The sequence below is a fragment of the Catharus ustulatus genome, chromosome 5 (genome assembly GCF_009819885.2).
Source record: "Catharus ustulatus isolate bCatUst1 chromosome 5, bCatUst1.pri.v2, whole genome shotgun sequence".
Classification (NCBI taxonomy): Eukaryota; Metazoa; Chordata; class Aves; order Passeriformes; family Turdidae; genus Catharus; species Catharus ustulatus.
In genome coordinates, this window is record NC_046225.1 from 75112534 (window position 1) to 75132042 (window position 19509).

Genomic DNA, 19509 nt, shown 5'->3' on the forward strand with positions numbered 1-19509 from the left:
AGCTGAAAAGGAGGAGGGCCCAACACAAAGGGGCTGGCAAGGCCAAGGTTCAGGGAATTCACAAGTGGTGCGCAACTTTCCAAGAACAACACAAAGCTGCAAGTTAAAAGACAAGGATTAGATGGGTCATCTTTGGCATCTGCTCACAGTGGCTGCTAGGACGGGGAGAAAAGCAACCCGAGGCACAAAAGCGGGGTTTGCATCACAGTTTAAAGCATTCAAAATTCACACAACAAAACTGTTTAAAAGCTTAAATGTAGAGAACAGGTGATTAATCGATGGAACAGGTGATTAACAAGCTGAACCCAACAGGATGGAGGTCACAGGGAACACAACCTGTGGTGACGGTTGCGACAGCATCGCTCAAAACCTGGCATTTCACTTCTTAATCAGAACAGAGTTTGAGTTTAATTACAATTAATGATTTCAGGAGCAGTGAGGCAAAGAGAGAAACCCCCCTGTTCGAAGGGTGGCGAGGGATGAGTTGGAAGTGAAACCATTTGGGTGGAGAACTCCAACCAGTTCCAACTGGGTGGAGCCGAGCCGAGGCCGGAGCGCGTTCCAGGAGGACACTCCCATGGATCTCTCATGGGTGAAGAGCAAACCCTGCAAGAATTCACAGGGTGGGATGAGGCTGGAATTCTGTGGGTAGAAAATATCCAATCTCTCCAAGAGCTTAAGTGGGAAGGGTTTGAAACAGAGAGGAAGAAAATCGTACAGGAACAAGTTAAAAAATCTCAGCGCGAAAAGCACCGTGGTGAAGGGAAGGGGGGCTTGGTTTGGGTGAAATCACCGAGAATTGGGGGATGTGGGGTGGGAGAGGAAGGTACAAACACAGGGAGAGGAAAATGAAACACCACCGAGCTCTGGAGAGAGAATCACACCGGGGTTTGGGCTGGAAGGGACCTTAGAGCCCAGCCCATTGCACCTCCTGCCATTCCACACCTCCCGTTATCCCAGGCTGCTCCAAGCCCTGTCCAACAGGCCAAGGATGGAGCTTGAGACCAGGAAATCATCAAAGGGAGGCAAAGTCCTTGTGCAGCTCCAAGCAGGAATTCTGGATTTGGGGCGAGGACAAAGCAGCAGCCACAACATCAGCGCGTTCCCAGCTCCGGCCCCATTCCCAACCCCAAACACGGCAAAAAAAATCCCAACCCAAGGCAGGAAAACTCCAAACCCAGGAATTCCTCATTTCCCTCTTGTCCATCTGCTGTCTCCTGGAACTGGATTCTTCTTGCAGTGAGGTTTTCCCGGTTGTTCCCGAAGTTCCACGCGGAATTCCTGCGGCGCCGAGGTTCTCGTCTCACCGACGCCGTCGCAGGGTTTTGCTTTCCAAGCTCATGGAGGTTGAGTCCAGATGGAATTTTTTCCATGAGCAGCGGTTCACACTGAGATCACAGCTCAAGGAATGAAAATACAGGGAATGACCAAACACCGGTGCGGATTTTCCAGCACAACTCCTGGAGTTTGTTCCCATCTGGGTGTGAGGTTTGGTTTTTTTGAGGAATTATTTAATTCATACAAATTGCTCAAGGTTCAGGAGAAACATGAATCCTATAAATCCTCACCAAGCAAACAATAACCAGACAGCATTCCCAAAATTCCTCCTCCCTCCACAAATGAAACTGGATTTCAATGGATTTCCAAGTTTGTTCCAGAGGGTTTCCAAACAAATGTGAACCAACATTCCCCAAGCCACCTCCTGCCTTTCAGTCTGAGTTTTCTCCAGAATTCCCAGCACTGGAGGACAAAAAATTCCCTGTGGGAAGCAACTGTCAAAGCCACCCATCAGCAGGACAAGCAGGCATGGACCAGCAGAGCAGATGTGAAACACCAACCTTAATTCCACGGATCAGGAATCTCCCAAAAAAAGGAAAAAAACCAGAATTCCCACAGGATGAGATTTTACCTTTCCAGGTATTTCCAGGACACTCCTGCAGCAGGATGGGGAATAACAACTCACCTCTGCAAACCTCAGCTCCTCAGCCTGGCCAGGGATGGGATCCAGGCTGGGAAAGACTTGGAACAAGCTGGTTTATGGAAAATGTCCCCATCCATGGCAGGGGGAGGCTTGGGATGGGATTTGAGGTCTCATCCCACCCAAATCATTCTGGGATTCTAGGAAGTTCCTGAGTGACCTTTCCAAAGGAAATGATTCTAAGATGGAGGAACAATGGTCTGGAGATATCAGGGAGATCCTCACCTTCCTCTTCCAGGCAGGGACATTTCCACCATCCCAGGTGGATCCAGCCTGGCCTTGGACACTCCAGGGATCCACAGCAAATCTGGGAATTCCAGCCCAGCCCCTCCCCACCCTCCCAGGCAGGAATTCCTTGCCCAGATCCCAGCCCAATCTCCCCATTCCCTGTGTCCTGTCCCTCCAGCCCTTATCCCCAGTTCCAGCTCTCCTGCAGCCCCTGCAGGATTCCCTGGAATGTTCCCTTCTCCCTGGGAATGGCAATCCCAGAACTCCAGAGCACAACAAAATCCCAGAAACACCTTCCTTGTTTTTCCTTCACCTCCCTGCCTCCATTTTCCCAAACTTCCCAATACAGATGGAGAAATGGGAAGTTCTGGATTTCAAACCCTCCCTGGTGCCTGCAGTGCCTGTGCAAGAGACAGATCCAGAGCAAGAATTCCTGCATGGAGAAGGAGGACAAGGAAACCTCACCTGCAACAGCCCCAAATCCTGGGATTTGGAACTTTAGGATCACCCAGTCTGAGCTGTGCCCAATCCCCACCTTGGCACTGAGGAATTCCTTGGACACCTTCAGGGATGGCGATTCCAAACCCCCCTGGGCACTTCCAAACTGCTCTTCCCAAGAGGAAATTCCTGCTGTGTCCAACCTGAGCCCCCCTGGCCCAGCCTGAGGCTGTTCCCTCTTTTCCTGTTATTCCCTGGGATCAAATCCCAAATCCCCCTCCCTGTAAGGGAGTTGGAGAGAGCCACAAGGTCCCTCTGGAGCCTCCTTTTCTCCAGGAGCCTCAGGAGAAGGCAGAAAGTTTATCCAAAAGGAAATTCCAAAAGGAGAATTTCCTGATTTGCCCCTATAAATAGCATCGAATTTTCTGGCTCTGTGCTAACCCCAGAGCAGATAAACAAAGCAGGAAGCAAAGCCAGGCTCAGAAAGCTGCTGTGTTATTCCAAGAGTTTTCCAGAACTGACCACATCCAGCCCCAAGACCTGCATCTCCTCTGGAGATTCCTTTGTGTGATGGCAAAATCTTGGAATGTTTTGGAATGTTTTCCTGGTGCCATGCTCCTTCCCTCTGGAGAATTCCTCATCCACAGATGTTCTCCCATCAAGGTCAGGATCCCAGCTCTTTTTCCTGCAGCTGGGAATTCTTTCCTGGGATTTTTTGGATGGCCTTGGGCAGTTCAACACCCTCTGGATGTGTGGGATTGTCACCTCCAGAGTGACACCTTCAGCACAACCCCAGGTCCAGCAGAATCTCCTGGATTTTCTGGTGTCCATCTGAATTATCCTGGGATCCTGCAGCTCCTTCAGCACAGCACCAGAGATCCAGATGTTCTGGCATTCCAGCTGTTCTGGCATTCCAGCTGTTCTGGCATCCCTGCCCTCTTCAGGCAAAAATTTCCAGGTGAAATTGGCTCCAGATGCCAGAGTGGGTTTGGAATTCCAAGAGCCAGGATCACTGGCAACGCTGCAGCCCCACCAGGATCTCATCCTGGAGGATGAGGAGGAAGAGAAAAGCAGAATGGGAATGGTCCTGGAGCATCTGGATCATGGGAAGAGGATAAATCCCAGCCTGGAAACTTGGATTTTTCCCAGGAAAAAGATAACAGCAAAAGTTGAGGTGGAATTGTAAAGTTTGAAGGAAGCAGATCCAAAAAAAAAAGGAAGATGGGAAAGGAAGAACTTGAATTAAAAAATTCCTGGGATGAGATAAAACCATGAAGGAAAAATCCAGGTGAAGTTATTAATCCCCTTTTTCCCACTCCTCTATCCCAAATTTCCTATGCAAAAGGAGATGCAGGTATGGGATATCCCTTTTCATGGGATTTTCCAAAGCCAAACTCAGCTCCCAAATCCCAAACAAAACTCCCAGGAAAAGTGAACTCCATCCCTACCCCAGCAGAACATCAACAGCAACCATGGAATCCAAAATTCCCAAAATTCTGCCCCATCCCAGCCTTTGGGACAGGAAGTTTCTATCAAAAAAAAAAAAAAAATCAAAATCAAAAGGATCAAAATCAAGCATTTCAACACCAGGAATCCTCCTCAAATTCCTTTTTCAGAGCAGCACAAAGTTGGATAAATCGATTTCCACAGCAGCAACAGGTCCCTGATACCATCACTGACATTCCTGCCTAAAATTCCCCCCAAAAAACCCAAAATTCCACACAGAATATTTAACTGATGGCAAGGAAATAGGAAAAGAGATTTTATTTACCTTCAGGCATGAAAGATAAAAGGGAAACCCCCACATGAGCTCCTTGTGTGGCAGCAAAAACAACCCCTGGAAATTTGGGGAAGGAAAAGAGGGAAGAGAAGGAATCCAGGTTTTGGATAAATATCCTCAAGCCCAGCAGAATTTGGGAAATAAATTCACACCCAGGGGCAGATTTAAATGGTAAAAAAAAAAAAAAAAAAAGAAAAAGAAAATGAAATTTAAGATACTCCTTTTCCTTGGAGAAAAATCTTTTCCTCCTTATTCCAATAAAATCATGAGCTCATGTCAGATCCACCCTCTCCAATCCTGCCAGCAGCTGATTTAAGGTTTGAAATATCCAGGGAAAGATCTCACACCAAAAATCCCAAACCAACAACATTTAAACATCACTTCTGGGCTGGAATGAGATTTTTTAGGGGCTTGGTTCAGGTTCTGAGTCAAGAAAAAAAAAATTAAGTTTTTGGTAAATACTTTTAGCAATAATTCTATAAAAAGAGATTTTAAAACTGATAAAATAACAACCCTGGTTTATAAAAAAATAACACTTAAAATTAACATTTTGGGCTTAAAATTACATTAAAAACACCGAAGCTTGTGCCTAAATTGTATTTTAAAAAGTTAAATCTCTCAAAAGAGGAAGTTCCTGCAAACCACGTGATGCCACAGAGTTACAACACTTGGCCTTAAGAAAATATAAATTTTTGGGGAGTATTTGACCCAATTCTTGCTGTTTAAAAGCAGAAAAAAAAAAGGAAAAGCAGTGATTTTAACCCCAAAGGTGCCTGAGGTCACATCCAGGTCCTCAGGTCCAAACCCAACATGAAGCTGGTTTGTTTAATTTATGGAAAATCTTCAATTTTAACCCAAAACAACAACTCCCAACAGCGGGCCTCCCATTGTTTTAATGTAAAAATGCTGAATTTATGGATTTAAAACCCTGAGTAAGGATTAAATTAAGGCTTTGAGTGTTGTTTGACGTGCAGGGAATGGAGGGAGGACCAGGGCAGCGTTTCCCTCACTTCAAACCACCTAAATTCGAGATTTTAATTTCAAAATTTAATTTTAAATCGTGTATAAAATGTGGAGAATCCCTTGCGTGGCTGCAGCTCGGTGCTTTATCCGTGAGCCGGAAGAAAAAAACAATAAAGGATTAACGCTAAAGGGGCTAAAAGACAAAGAAGAAAAGCAGAAGGGATAAAAAAAAATAAAGAATAAACATCCACAGGCCGAAGCTCCTCATGAGGGCCCTTCACTCCCCCCCACACACAGCCGCCATTACGCGCGTCCCCCTCAGCCCCCTCCGCTCGCCTCCTACCTCCGCCTGCGCTCAACCACCGCTCTCCCCGCGTCCCCCACCGCCGGGACGAGCCGGGAGAACCGGGAAGAAACCGTAAAAACCCCGGGGAAAGCCCGGGAGCGGCGGGCGGAGCGCCGGCAGCGGAGCGCGGAGGGACACGGCGCGCCGGGCGCACTGCGGCTGCGCGGAGGCGGCGCGGGAATGGGGGGGGGGGTGAGGTGGAGACTGCGCATGCGCGCCGTGTGCAAAGCGCTGCCGCGGGGCATGCTGGGAGCGCCCTGCTATAAAAGAGCGGCGGCGGCGCGGGCTGCCTCAGAGCGGCGCTGGCGTTCGTGGCGTTCGCTGCTTGTTATTATATTATTATTGCTGCCTGTAGCCATTCTGCGGTTATTTCTGTAATTTTCTGTATTATTGACCGTACTCCTTGTGGTCCCTTCGTTCGTTTCGTGTAGCACAGCCCTTCCCGCCCTGCTGCCACCAACTGGAATCGTGACGGGCCGGGAGCTGTTTCCATCCCCCTCACGTCGATTTAACACTTACAGCCTTAATTTCATCCTCACTCAGGCCTTTGAGTCCATAAATTCAGCGTTTTTACCTTAATTGTTGAGATTTAAGGGTATCAGATCGGTGGGATTTGCTCTGGAGCAGCAGCAGCAATCCCTGGAGCTTCCAATGGGTTCACATTGTCCCCAAATAAAAAAAAAAATCCCATAAAACTCTTCTGGAAGCCAAAAATCCACCAAAAACACCTTTAAAGCTGCCACACAATTCCCTTCAAATTCCCAAAATCCATGGAGAGCCCACGGCAGCCCTGCCCCATCCCACATCATTTCCAGAGAATTCAGAGCGGATTTTGGAGCTGAATTTTGGGCACCCAAATCCAGCCAAAGTGGCTCCCTGGGGCTGAAATTTCCCAAAAAATCGGAGCTGACTCAGGAAGGAAGGATCCTTCTGTATTCCCAAAATCCTTACATCCAATTCCCAGCTGAATTCCACAGATTTGAGGCTGTTCTGCAAATTTTTCCTGATGAAAAAGAATTTTGGGGAGGGGAAAATCTGTTGTGAAGCCAAAATTGAAGAATTGCTTTTGGTCACTTTAACCCAAAATTACAGAATTGAAGGAATTCTTGTAAATATTTAAATTGGGCACAAGGAATTCTGCTCTTTTAGGGATGCTGAGCAATCCCAAATATCCCAAATTGCATTTACTCATCCTGGATGTGCTGGGGGTCAAAATAAATCCCAAAAAAACCCTGGAAATCCCAAAGCTGAGGGTTCAAATAATCCCTAAATCCTCTATCCCACCAGGATTTTGGAGGGTGAGGAGAAGATTTTTGGGATGAAAATGAGAGGATTTTTGGGATGTGGAAGTGCAGGAAAAGCTGAGGGGGTTGGGAAGGCTCAGCCTGGAGAAAAGGGGAATTTGTGGGGCGGGGGTGGTGGCACTTGGGGACATGTGGTGGCCTTGGGGTAATGGGGGGGCTGGAGGCGCTGGGGGACGCTGGGCAGCTGCTGTCCCCAATTAACTCATCATTCATTAACTCATTAACTCATTAACTCCGGGGGCGCGGTGCTCTCAGCGCTGTCCCCAAGGTGTGACAGCAGATGGGGCCACCACCCCCGAGGGGACAGCGCTGCGCGACAGCGGCGCCGGGGCGGGGACAGAGCCCGGCCCGTGTCCCCTGAGAGCTCTGGGGACAGGAGAGGGGACAGGACAGGGGACAGGAGAGGGGACAGCCAGCCCCGTGTCACTGCTGGGGACAGGGGACAGCCAGCCCTGTGTCACCGCTGGGGACAGGGGACAGGAGAGGGGACAGCCAGCCCCGTGTCGCTGTTGGGGACAGGGGACAGGAGAGGGGACAGCCAGCCCCGTGTCACTGCTGGGGACAGGGGACAGGGGACAGCCAGCCCTGCTGGGGACAGGGGACAGGAGAGGGGACAGCCAGCCCCGTGTCACTGCTGGGGACAGGGGACAGCCAGCCCTGTGTCACCGCTGGGGACAGGACAGGGGACAGCCAGCACCGTGTCACTGCTGATGACAGGACAGGGGACAGCCAGCGCGGTGTCACTGTTTGGGGACAGGAGAGGGGACAGCCAGCCCTGTGTCACTGCTGGGGACAAGGGACAGGGGACAGCCAGCACCGTGTCACCGCTAGGGACAGGACAGGGGACAGGACAGGGGACAGCCAGCCCTGCTGGGGACAGGGGACAGGACAAGGGACAGGCAGCCCCGTGTCACTGTTTGGGGACAGCCAGCCCTGTGTCACTGTTTGGGGACAGGACAGGGGACAGCCAACCCTGTGTCACTGCTGGGGACAGGGGACAGCCAGCCCCGTGTCAGTGTTGGGGACAGGGGACAGGACAGGGGACAACCGGCCCGGTGTCACTGTTTGGGGACAGCCAGCCCCGTGTCACTTCTGGGGACAGGAGAGGGGACAGCCAGCCCCGTGTCGCTGTCCCCGTGCCCGGCACCACGTGCGCTGCCAGCCCAGGCGCTGTGTGACATTCGCTGTCATCGCCGGCTGTGTCCCCTGTGTTGGTGACATTCCCGGAGTGGCTCGGCTGTGTCCCCTGTGTTGGTGACATTCCCGGAGTGGCTCGGCTGTGTCCCCTGCGTTGGTGACATTCCCGGAGTGGCTCGGCTGTGTCCCCTGTGTTGGTGACATTCCCGGAGTGGCTCGGTGGCCCTCGGTGACCTCGCGGGGTTGTCCTGGGTTTGGGACACATCCCAAAACCCCCCAACACATCTGTCCCCAACCCTGGCGACATCCCTGCAGTGCCACCAACCCCTCCGGAGTGTCCCCAGCACCCCAACCCCGAGGTGCCACCCCCGTGTCCCCTCAGCCATTCCCGAGATCAGCCCCGCGCTATTTTTGTCCCGTCTGGTGCCACCGCTGTCCCCAACCATACAAGGAGCCGGCAGCCACCCCGGGGGGGGTCACTTGTCCCCGAGGTGTCGCGTTCTGGGTGGCCCTGGGGACGGGGATTGTCACCTCCTGCTCGTTTTACACGCCCGGGCTGGCCTTGGGGACACTTTGTCGTGTTTGTCCCCGTTGTTTTCGGGACCGGCCCGGGATTAGCACCGGCTGGGGACACTGGGGACACTGGTGACCCTCGTGCCACCATCCTGCTGCTGGCCCGGGGGACAAATTTGGGGACACTGCCCTCCATCCAACCCCCCCTTTGTCCCCCAGCCGTGAATTGTCCCCACCCCTCAGCAACGGACGGGACATCGGGGGGACCCCACATTGCGAGAGGTGACAAATTTCGGGGTGTCCCTGTTCCAGCAGCACCCCCGGGTGTCCCCTAAACTGTGCAGGGCAGGGACACCCCAAAATCTGCGCCCCTCACCCCAAAAATCCCAACCCGGAGTGAGGAATGGATTTGGGGTCACACCGAGGGGTGAATCCCCCAGGGCACGGAGACCCCAAAATCTCCTCCCCGCACCCCAAAAATGCCAGCCCCGAGCAGGGAATGGATTTGGGGTCACACAGAGGGGTGCGGGGACATTTTGGCTCCCCCTTTTCTGGGTCCCCCCTCCTGCCAGAACCCCCCAAGGTGCGGTGGGACCCCCACCCCAAATCCGGGGCTGCGCGGCTGCGTCTCCCCAAAATTCAGGATCGGGGACACTCGGGGGGGACTTGGGGACAGCCGGGGGTGCGGGGCACTCACCGTCCGAGGGGATCGAGGGGCAGCGAGCTCGGGGGGACCCGGGGACCCCGATTTCGGGGGGGCGCGGAGGAGCCGCCACCGCCCGCCGGCATCGCGGGATCCGCGCGGGGATCGGGACGGGACCGGGACCGGGATCGGGATCGGGATCGGGATCCGGGATCGTCACCGCGGGGAGGCGGCGCTGGAGCAGCCGGGGGGGTCCCGTCCCCCCCATCCTCCCCCCGGGGGTCTCATCTCTCCCCCGGTGACCCCAAAATTGCGGCGACACAACCGAGACCCCCCCCGGGGCTTCCGACACGGTGACACCAACGCGGGGCTGTCCCCATTGTCCCCATCGGGAGGTGGCAACGAAATTTGGGGTGCCCCCAGTGCGGGGGTGCGGGGATGGGTAAATCCCCCCCCTCCCCAGCGGTGTCCCCAAAATTTGGGGTGCAGAGCAGGGTCCCCCCAGTGCTGCTGTCCCCAATATTGGGGTGTAACGGTACCCCCAAAATTAGGGGTGCAGAGCTGGATTCCCCCAATTCCTGGAACAATATGGGGGTGCTGGGCTGGGTAAAACCCCCCCAGAGGTGTCCCCAAAAATTTGGGGTTCAGGGCTGCGCCCCCCCCCCCCAAACTTGTCCCCAGTGTGGGGGCGCAGCAGCGGGACCCGGCTCCCTCCGTGTGCTCCCCGGGTCTGGGTCCCGTTTTAGGGGTGCAGAGCCCGGTCCGTCCCCTCCCGGTGTCCCCAACACGGGGGGGTCACAGCTCGGTCCCCGCCCCCCCAAAAACCCCAAAAATTCGGGTTCGGCCCCCCCCCCAAGCCACGCGCCCGCCACGTGACCGTCCCCGCCCCCTCGCTGTGTTTACATGATTCGGCCAATCAGCGTCCCTCTACCAACACACCCCCGCGGCGGGACAAGCTGTTTGTGACGCGTCTCCGCATTGGATAAAGGACCTGTCAATCATCATCCAGCCGCGGGGGCGGGGCGTCCGCTGTTATTTACATCGCGCGTGGCCACGCCCACCTCACTGCGGCCCCGCCCCTGCGCGCTGTCCTTTTGCCCCACGTGGGGGACGCGTGCGCTCAGCCAATCAGAACCGCCGACGGCAGCCAATCCGGAGCGCCGTTTGGTGGGTGTGATTTAGTTTATGACTGACAGCTCAACTGTCCAATAAAAACGCGATTTGGGGCGGTGTTGTCCAACCAGCGCGCCGAGGGGCGGGGCTTCATGGCGGCGCTAGCCAATGGGAGCTGGGGGCGTGTCCGCGGCGGGAGGGGCGGGGCCTGGCGGCGGCGGCGGAGGGCGCGGAGCGGCACCGGCCCGAGGTACCGGAGGGAACGGGGGGGGACACGGGGGCGACTCCGGGAACACCGCCCGGGCCACCGCGGGGGGAACGGGGCTGACACCGCCCGAGCCACTGCGGGGCACGGGGGGGGGGACACGGGGACACCGGCCCGAGGTACCGGGGGGGACACACGGGGGCCGAGCAGGCCCCGCTGTCCCGCGGGCTCCTGAGGGGACTCCCGAGGCGCCGGCCCGGCCCTGTTGGCGCTGAGGCCCTGCCCCGGGACCGCCGGGAATCGCAGCCCGGGACAGCCCCGAAATCCCGGGCTGGGATCGGCTCCTCCATCCCGTTCCCATTCCCGTTCCCGTTCCCGTTCCACAGGCACAGCCCCAGTTCCCCGTGGATCCCCCAGCCTGTGGCACTCGCAGGGTTTGGGGGAGGTCGCTGCCCCCAAATCCCCCCTCCAGCCGGGATTTGGGATGTTTTTGGCACAGTCCCGTGGGATATTCGGGGGATTTTCCATTCTCAGGTGATGGGCACACCTGGCTGGGATCCTTTCCCACACTCCCAGCTCCGGGTAAAACCAGGGATTCACAGCGTTATCCTGGAAACATCCACGTTCGGCTTCTGTGTGGGGAATCCGGTGTTTTCATGGAATTCTGGAATGCTTTGTGTTGGAAAAGAACTCAAATCCCATCCAGGAATATTTTCCACCATCCCAGGTGGATCCAACCTGGCCTTGGACACTCCAGGGATCCACAACAAATCTGGGAATTCCAGCCCAGCCCCTCCCCACCCTCCCAGGCAGGAATTCCTTCCCAAATCCCGTTTAAATCTGCCATTCCCTGTGTCCTGTCCCTCCAGCCCTTGTCCCCAATTCCAGCTCTCCTGGAGCCTGTTCAGCATTCCCTGGAATTTTTCCCTTCTCCAGGGGAACATTCCCAGCTCTCCAAATCCTCGTGAATTCCTTCCAGCAGCTCCAGGAGGATTTAACCCTTCAGGAATTTCTGATTTCCAACCCAATCCACGGCTCCAGCCCTGTCCCTCCTGGCCCTGACAGTCAGGAAAGGAGGGAAAAGGGAATGATCCCTTCCCAGGAATTCCAGTTTGCCATGGAATGATGAACCTGGGCTGATCCCAGATGGGACAATCCCGGAGCTGTCACAGCTCCCTCCTCCCAGGGTGATTCCAGTAGGGATTTTGGGAACTGCCAGGCTGAGAGAGGGAGAGGCAACAAAACCATGGATCAAATCCTGGAATTGTGGAATGGCTCTGGTGGGAAAAAGGGCTCCAAAATCCCCAAATCCAAGATGTGTTTCCCTTCCTGCTGGGATAAACAGGAATTGCAGCTCTGGAATTGCACTGCTGGCTGTTTGTGCTGGGAATGCTGCCATGGGAAAAGCAGCTCCAGCAGAGGGACACAGGGAATGGATTCCCATTGCCACATGGGATTTGGGATTCTGGCTGCAGGGATTTTATCTGGGAAAGGGAATTGGAGCCCAAGGAATTGGGATTTCATGGAGTGGGAGGCAGATTTAGGAAGCAGTGTTGGGAAGGTGGCAGGACCAGCTGGACCTGTGGAGCTGGGAATGGAAATGGGAGAATCCAGGATTTGGGGAAGGATCCAGGATTTGGGGAAGGATCCAGGATTTGGGAAAGGATCCAGGATTTGGGAAAGGATCCAGGATTTGGGAAAGGATCCAGGATTTGGGAAATGATCCAGGATTTGGGAAAGGATCCAGGCCTGGTGATTTTCCATAATTCCCGCTCTGGAGGAGCTGAGAGGGAGCCTGGAAAGTGTCCAGGCCTCTCCTGCCCAGATTCCTCCATGGAATCCTGGAATTTGGGAAGGGAAGGGACCTTAAATCCCATCCCAATCCCATCCCATCCATGTTCAGGGACAATTCCCACTGTCCCAGGTGGATCCAACCTGGCCTTGGACACTGCAGGGATCCAGGGGCAGCCCCAGCAAATCTGGGAATTCCAGCCCAGCCCCTCCCCACCCTCCCAGGCAGGAATTCCTTGCCCAGATCCCAGCCCAATCTCCCCTTTCCCAGTGAAGCCATTCCCTGTGTCCTGTCCCTCCAGCCCTTGTCCCCAGTCCCTCTCCAGCTCTCCTGGAGCCCCTGCAGGGACTCTGAGCTGAGACATTCCCAGCTGTCCCCTCATCCCTGACCTCATCCCCCATTCCCAAACTTCCAAAAACTTCCCAAACTTCCAAAAACTTCCCAAACTCTGGCATTTTTTCAGGGTGGGAATGATCCTTCTCCAGGACAAGCCAGTTATGGATGAAGGGATCCATGGATTTATGGATGGATGGATGGATGGATTGATTTATGGATTAATGGATTGTTGGATCCATGCATTGATGCATTAATGGATCCATGGATTGATGGATAGATTGATGAATTTATGGATTGATGGATTTATGAATTGATGGATTTATGAATTGATGGATTGATGGATCCATGCATTGGGGGATGAATGGGTTGAAGGATCCATGGATTGATGGATTGATGGATGGATGGATTTATGGATTCATGCATTGATGGATTTATGGATGGATGGAGTGATGGACTGATGTATCCATGGATTGATGGATCCATGCATTGATTGATTTATGGATTGATGGAACCATGGATCCATGGATTGATGAATTTATGGAATGATTTCTGATGGATTCCCAGTACCCAGGGTGGATTGATGGGTTGATGGATGGATTGAGGGATCCATGGATTGATGGAGTGATGGATCCATGCATTGATGGATTTATGGATCCATGCATTGATGGATTTAGGGAATGGTTTCTGATGGATTCCCAGTACCCAGGATGGATTGATGGATTGATGGACTGATGGATCCATGGATAGATGGATGGATGGGTTGATGAATTGATTGATGGATCCATGGTTTGATGGATTTATGGATTGATGAATCCATGCATTATTGGATTTATGGAATGGTTCCTGATGGATTCCCAGTAGCCAGGGTGCATTGATGGATGGATGGATGGATGGGTTGATGGATCCATGGATTAATGGATTTATGGATTCATGGATCCATGGATTGATGGATTGATGGATGGATTGATGGATTTATGGAATGGCTCCAGATGGATTCCCAGCACCCAGGATGGATGGATGGGTTGATGGATCCATGGATGGATGGATGGATGGATGGATGGGTTGATGGATCCATGGATTTATGGATTTATGGAATGACTCCTGATGGATTCCCAGTAGCCAGGGTGGATTGATGGATCCATGCATTGATGGATTCATGGATCCATGCATTGATGGATTGATGGATGGATGGATTGATGGATTTATGGAATGGCTCCTGATGGATTCCCAGTACCCGGGGTGGATTGATGGGTTGATGGATGGATTGATGGATCCATGGATTTATGGATTTATGGAATGGCTCCTGACAGATTCCCAGTAGCCAGGCTGGGTTTCAGGCTCACTGAAGCTGGACAATCCCCTGGGATCAATCCATCCTTTCCCATGGCAGAGCTGCAGGCTCTGGGCCGGGTTTGGGCTCTCAGCTCCCCGTTCCCTCCCAGATCCCGAGGATGAATGGCTCCGAGCTCGGCAGCGCGGCCTCCAGCCCCCAGAGCCCCGAGCAGGCCGGGGGCAGCGGGCACGAGGAGCAGGACAAGAACCCCTTTGCAGAGTACATGTGGATGGAGAACGAGGAGGACTTCAACAGGCAGGTGGGCTGGGGCTGCCTCCATGGCATCTATCTGCTTATGCTGTTTATTCTATTGATTTTATTTCATTAATTTTATTTTTAATATTAATTCTTTTAAAAGTTTTATTAATTAATTAAATTTAATTTATTTTTATTTTTTTATTTTATTTTATTTATTTAATTAATTAAATTTATTTTATTAAATTTATTTTATTAAATTTATTTTATTTAATGTAATTTATTAATTTAATTTATTTAATTAATTAAATTAAATTAATTTAATTTTTATAATTATTTTATTTTGTTTATTTAATTTATTTTATTTAATGTTATTTATTTATTAATTTTATTTATTTATTTATTTTTATTTTCTTTATTTAAATTTATTTAGTTAATTTATTTCATTTAATTTGTTTATTTTATTATTTTATTTTACTTATTTTATTTAATTAATTTTATTTTATTGAACTAGTTAAATTTATTTATTTAATTTTATTTTATGAATATAATTTTATTTGTTTATTTATTTTTATTTAATTTATTTCATTTAATTTATTTCATGTATTTAATTGATTTCTTTTAATTTTATTTAATTTATTTAATTATTTTATTTTATTTTATTTTATTTTATTTTATTTTATTTTATTTATGTATTTTAATCCTGGGATATTTCTCCTCCTGCTGGGATGAACCTGGGATATTTGGATTGGGATGAGCCTGAAAACTGGGAAAATTCCTGTTGGAAAAGGGTTGGAATCCCCATTCAGTAGAATAACTCAATAATTCCATGATCCCAAGAGGAATAACTCAATAATTCCATGATCCCAAAAGGAATAACAACTCAATAATTCCATGATCCCAGGAACTCCCTGGAGCTCCAGGCTCTTCTCAATTGGATCTGCACAATTCCCTGATGGTGGGGCCAGGATTTGGGAATAGGATGAGCCTGAAAACTGGGAAAATTCCTGTTGGAAAAGGGCTGGAATCCCCATTCCTGACGGGAATAACTCAATAATTCCATGATCCCAAAAGGAATAACAACTCAATAATTCCATGATCCCAAAAGGAGTTACTCAATAATTCCATGATCCCAAGAGCTCCTTGGAGCTCCAGGCTCTTCCCACATCCCATTGCATCAGATGGGGGAGCCAGGATTTGGGAATGAGCCTGAAAATTGGGAAAATTCCTGTTGGAAAAGGGCTGGAATCCCCATTTCCGACGGGAATAACTCAATAATTCCACGATCCCAAGAGCTCCTTGGAGCTCCAGGCTCTTCCCACATCCCATTGCATCTGATGAGGGAGCCAGGATTTGGGAATGAGCCTGAAAATTGGCAAAATTCCTCTTGGAAAAGTGTTGGAATCCCCATTCCCGACGGGAATAACTCCATAACTCCCCGATCCCGCGAGCTCCCACGGGAAACGCCGGATGTGCTTCCCACTGGGATGAGTGTGGGTGTGTGTGGGCAGGTGGAGGAGGAGCTGCAGGAGCAGGAGTTCCTGGATCGCTGCTTCCAGGAGATGCTGGAGGAGGAGGAGCAGGATTGGTTCATCCCGGCGCGGGATCTGCCCCAGGGAATGGCGCAGCTCCAGCAGCAGCTCCACGGGCTCGCCGTGGGCGACGGATCCGACGACATCCTGGTGAGGAGCCTGGGAATCCTGGGATTGTCACATCCCTGGGATTGTCACATCCCTGGGATCTTCCTGTCCTTGGGAGTATTCCTTGGGATTGTCCCATTCCTTGGGGTCCTTCTATCCCTGGGATTATTCCTTGGGATTGTCCCATCCCTGGGATCTTCCTATCCCTGGGAGTATTCCTTGGGATTGTCCCATTCCTGGAATTGTTCCACCCCTGGGATCCTTCTATTCCTGGGATTATTCCTTGGGATTGTCCCATTCCTTGGGATTGTTCCATCCATGGAATTGTCCCTTTTTTGAAATTGTCAAATCCCAGGAACTGTCTAGTCCCTGGAATTCTCCTATCCCTGGGATTATTCCTTGGAATTATCCCATCCATGGAATTGTCCAATCCCTGGAATTCTCCTATCCCTGAGATTATTCCTTGGAATTGTCCCATCCATGGAATTGTCCAATCCCTGGAATTCTCCTATCCCTGGGATTTTTCCTTGGAATTATCCCATCCTTGGAATTGTCCCATCCATGGAATTGTTCCATCCCTGGAATTGTCCAATCCCTGCAATTTTCCAATCCCTGCAATTTTCCAATTCCTGGAATGCTCCTGTCCCTGGGATTATTCCTTGGAGTTATCCCATCCTTGAAATTGTCCAATCCATGGAATTGTCTCATCCTTGGAATTGTCCAATCCCTGAAATTGTCCCATTCCTTGGAATTCCTCCATCCCTGGAATTGTCAAATCTCTGGAATTCTCTTATCCTTGGAATTATCCAGTCCCTGGAATTGTCACATCCCAGGAATTGTCCCATCCTTGGAATTCTCCAATCCCTGGGATTATTCCTTGGAATTATCCCATCCATAGAATTGTTCCATTTTTGGAACTGTCCCATCCTTGGAATTATTCCACCCTTGGAATTTCCCCAATCCCTGGAATTTTCCCAATCCCTGGAATCCACACCTCCAGCTGTGGGACACCCCTGCAATTCCCCCCCATTTACAAATCCCATTCCTAATCTTTTTTTTGTTTATTTTTTCCAGAGCAAAAGCAACTTGAATCCAGATGCCAAGGAATTCGTGCCTGGAGTGAAATACTGACCCTGGGAATGGCCAGAGACTGATCCCTGCTCCAGGGAAATTTGGGAAATTTGGGACATGGGAAGAGCCCGGAGCGGCTCCGGCACCGGGATCTGCTCCAGCTCCGAGGACTTCTTGGTTTTCCCTGGTTTTATTTTTGCTTTTTATCAGCTTTTTCCTCAATTTTTTTTTTTTTTCTTCTTGGCAGTTTTTGGCTTCCTGGGATTTGTGGTGATCCCGCCAGTGGGAAGATCTCAGGGGAAAAAAATAATGGAAAAGTAATGGGGAAAACCATGGGGAAACCATGGGGAAAATCATAGGAAAATGATGGAAAAATAATGGAAAAATAATGGAAAAACCATGGGAAAAATCATGGGAAAAATCATGGCAAAAATCATGGAAAAACCATGGATATATCATGGAAGAATCATGGAAAATCCATGGGGAAAATAATGGAAAAATAATAGAAAAATCATGGAAAAACCATGGGAAAAAACATGGGAAAATAATGGAAAAGCCATGGAAAAATAATGGGAAAAATAATGAGAAAATCATGGGGAAAAAAATGGAAAAATAATGGGGAAAATCATGGAAAAATCATGGAAAAATCATGGAAAAACCATGGAGAAACCATGGGAAAATCATGGAAAAATAATGGGGAAAAGAATGGAAAAATAATAGAAAAATCATGGAAAAACCATGGAAAAATCATGGAAAAATCATGGGGAAAATAATGGCAAAATCATGGAAAAATAATGGGGAAAATTAAGGAAAAATAATGAAAAAAACCCTAGGGAAAATAATGGAAAAATCATGGAAAAATCGTGGGGAAAATAATATAAAAAACATGGAAAAACCACGAGGAAAATAATGGAAAAATCATGGGAAAAATAATGAAAAAATCATGGAGAAACCATGGAAAAACCATGGAAAAATGATGGGAAAACCATGGAAAAATCATGGGGAAAATAATGGAAAAACCATGCAAAAATCATAGAAAAATAATGAGGAAAATAATGGAAAAATAATGGAAAAACCATGGAAAAATCATGGAAAAATAATGAAAAAAACATGGAAAAACCACGAGGAAAACCATGGAAAAATCAATCCTGGGGCTTTTGCTGCTCCTGGAGGATTTTTAACCATCCATCCCAAGTTTTGTTTTTTTCCCTGATTTTCTGCAGTGAGATTTTCCCTGCTGGAACTGAAGGATCCAAGGTTTGATCCCCAAATTCCTCCCCATGGAAGCTGAGCAGGGGGATCTGCCAATCCCTGAGGATTTTAGGGAAACCTGAATTCCCCAAATTCCCAAATTCCTCATCTGACACTACAGCCCTAATTAATCCAAGGAAAACCAAATTCCTGGCAGAGAGGAGAGGGGTTGGAGCAAAATTTCGAGGGATATTTTTGAAATTTCCTTTTCCAAGGATCAGATTTGAATCCTGGGAATTCATTTCCTTCCCCCATCCCTGAGAGCTGCAGCTCCCTAAATCCTGGGTGCTCCCAAGGTTCTGTTAAAAGGCTCAGAGGAGGAAAATTTCCAGCTCTGAAATCCCCATCCAGGGAAATCAGGAATTTTTTGGGATTGGGAATTCCACTCCCAAAATATCAGGAACTTTTTGGGATTGGGAATCCATGAGAAAAAAAACAAAGGAATTTCTCTAGGTCAGAAATCCCTATCCAGGGAAATCAGGAATTTTTTGGGGATTGGGAATCTCTATCCAAGGAGAACAGGAGTTTTTTAAGGTCAGAAATCCCAATCCAGAGAAATCAGAAACTTTTTGGGATTGGGAATCCATGACAATTTTAAAAAAGGAATTTCTCCAGGTCAGAAATCCCAATCCAGGGAAATCAGGAATTTTTTTTGGGATTGGGAATTCCTACCCAAGGAGAGCAGGAGCTTTTTAGGGTCAGAAATCCCAATCCAGGGAAACCAGGAACTTTTTGGGATTGCAAATCCCTACAGAGGAAAAACAGGAACTCCTTGGGATTTGGAATCCCTATCCAGAGAGGTCAGGAGTTTTTTAGGTCAGAAATCCCAATCCAGGGAAATCAGAATTTTTTAGGGATTGGAAATCCCTAGCCAAGGAAATCAGGAATATTTTGGGATTGCAAATCCCTATCCAAGGAGAGCAGGAGCTTCCCAAGGTCAGAAATCTTATCCAGAGAAATCAGGACATTTTTGGGATTGGGAATTCCTGTCCAGGGAAATCAGGAGCTCCTTGGGATTTGAAATCCCTCTCCAGGAGAAGTGGGAGCTTCCCAAGGTCAGAAACCTTATGCAGGGAAAATGAGGAATATTTTGGGGCTGGGAATCCCAAACCCTTCCAGGGAAAAGGGGAATCCCAGGAAAGCTGCGGCGCTCGGCCCCGTTCCTGCTGGGTGAGCAAATTCCCATTCCCTAAATTCCTGGCTCAGCAGGATCAGGGGCCACTGCACCACAAACAGGGCTGAG

The 19509-nt window shown here is 50.0% G+C and overlaps 1 protein-coding gene and 1 long non-coding RNA gene across 2 annotated transcripts; one reads left to right on the plus strand and one right to left on the minus strand.

Annotated features, from left to right (window-relative positions):
• Positions 1-24: 24 nt before the first annotated feature.
• Positions 25-5752, minus strand: LOC122149395. Its single transcript, XR_006162986.1, has 3 exons — positions 5731-5752; positions 4416-4481; positions 25-96 (listed from the first exon to the last, which is right to left on the minus strand). It is a non-coding gene; the product is annotated as an uncharacterized LOC122149395 (long non-coding RNA).
• A 4899-nt stretch (positions 5753-10651) lies between these two features.
• Positions 10652-17382, plus strand: PAIP2B (poly(A) binding protein interacting protein 2B). The gene is made up of 4 exons (XM_033059329.1): positions 10652-10693; positions 14219-14368; positions 15816-15986; positions 17019-17382. Exons 2-4 carry the CDS (start codon positions 14228-14230, stop codon positions 17073-17075), a joined length of 369 nt encoding a protein of 122 aa, XP_032915220.1. The 5' UTR covers positions 10652-10693; positions 14219-14227; the 3' UTR covers positions 17076-17382.
• The last annotated feature ends 2127 nt before the right edge of the window (positions 17383-19509 follow it).

Bases quoted from the DNA above. Each gene is read 5' to 3' on its own strand.
- PAIP2B (XM_033059329.1), top strand. From the start codon at position 14,228: ATGAATGGCTCCGAGCTCGGCAGCGCGGCCTCCAGCCCCCAGAGCCCC. The intron at 14,369-15,815 runs GTGGGCTGGGGC...GTGTGTGGGCAG, and splicing joins AGGAGGACTTCAACAGGCAG to GTGGAGGAGGAGCTGCAGGA. The intron at 15,987-17,018 runs GTGAGGAGCCTG...TATTTTTTCCAG, and splicing joins ACGGATCCGACGACATCCTG to AGCAAAAGCAACTTGAATCC.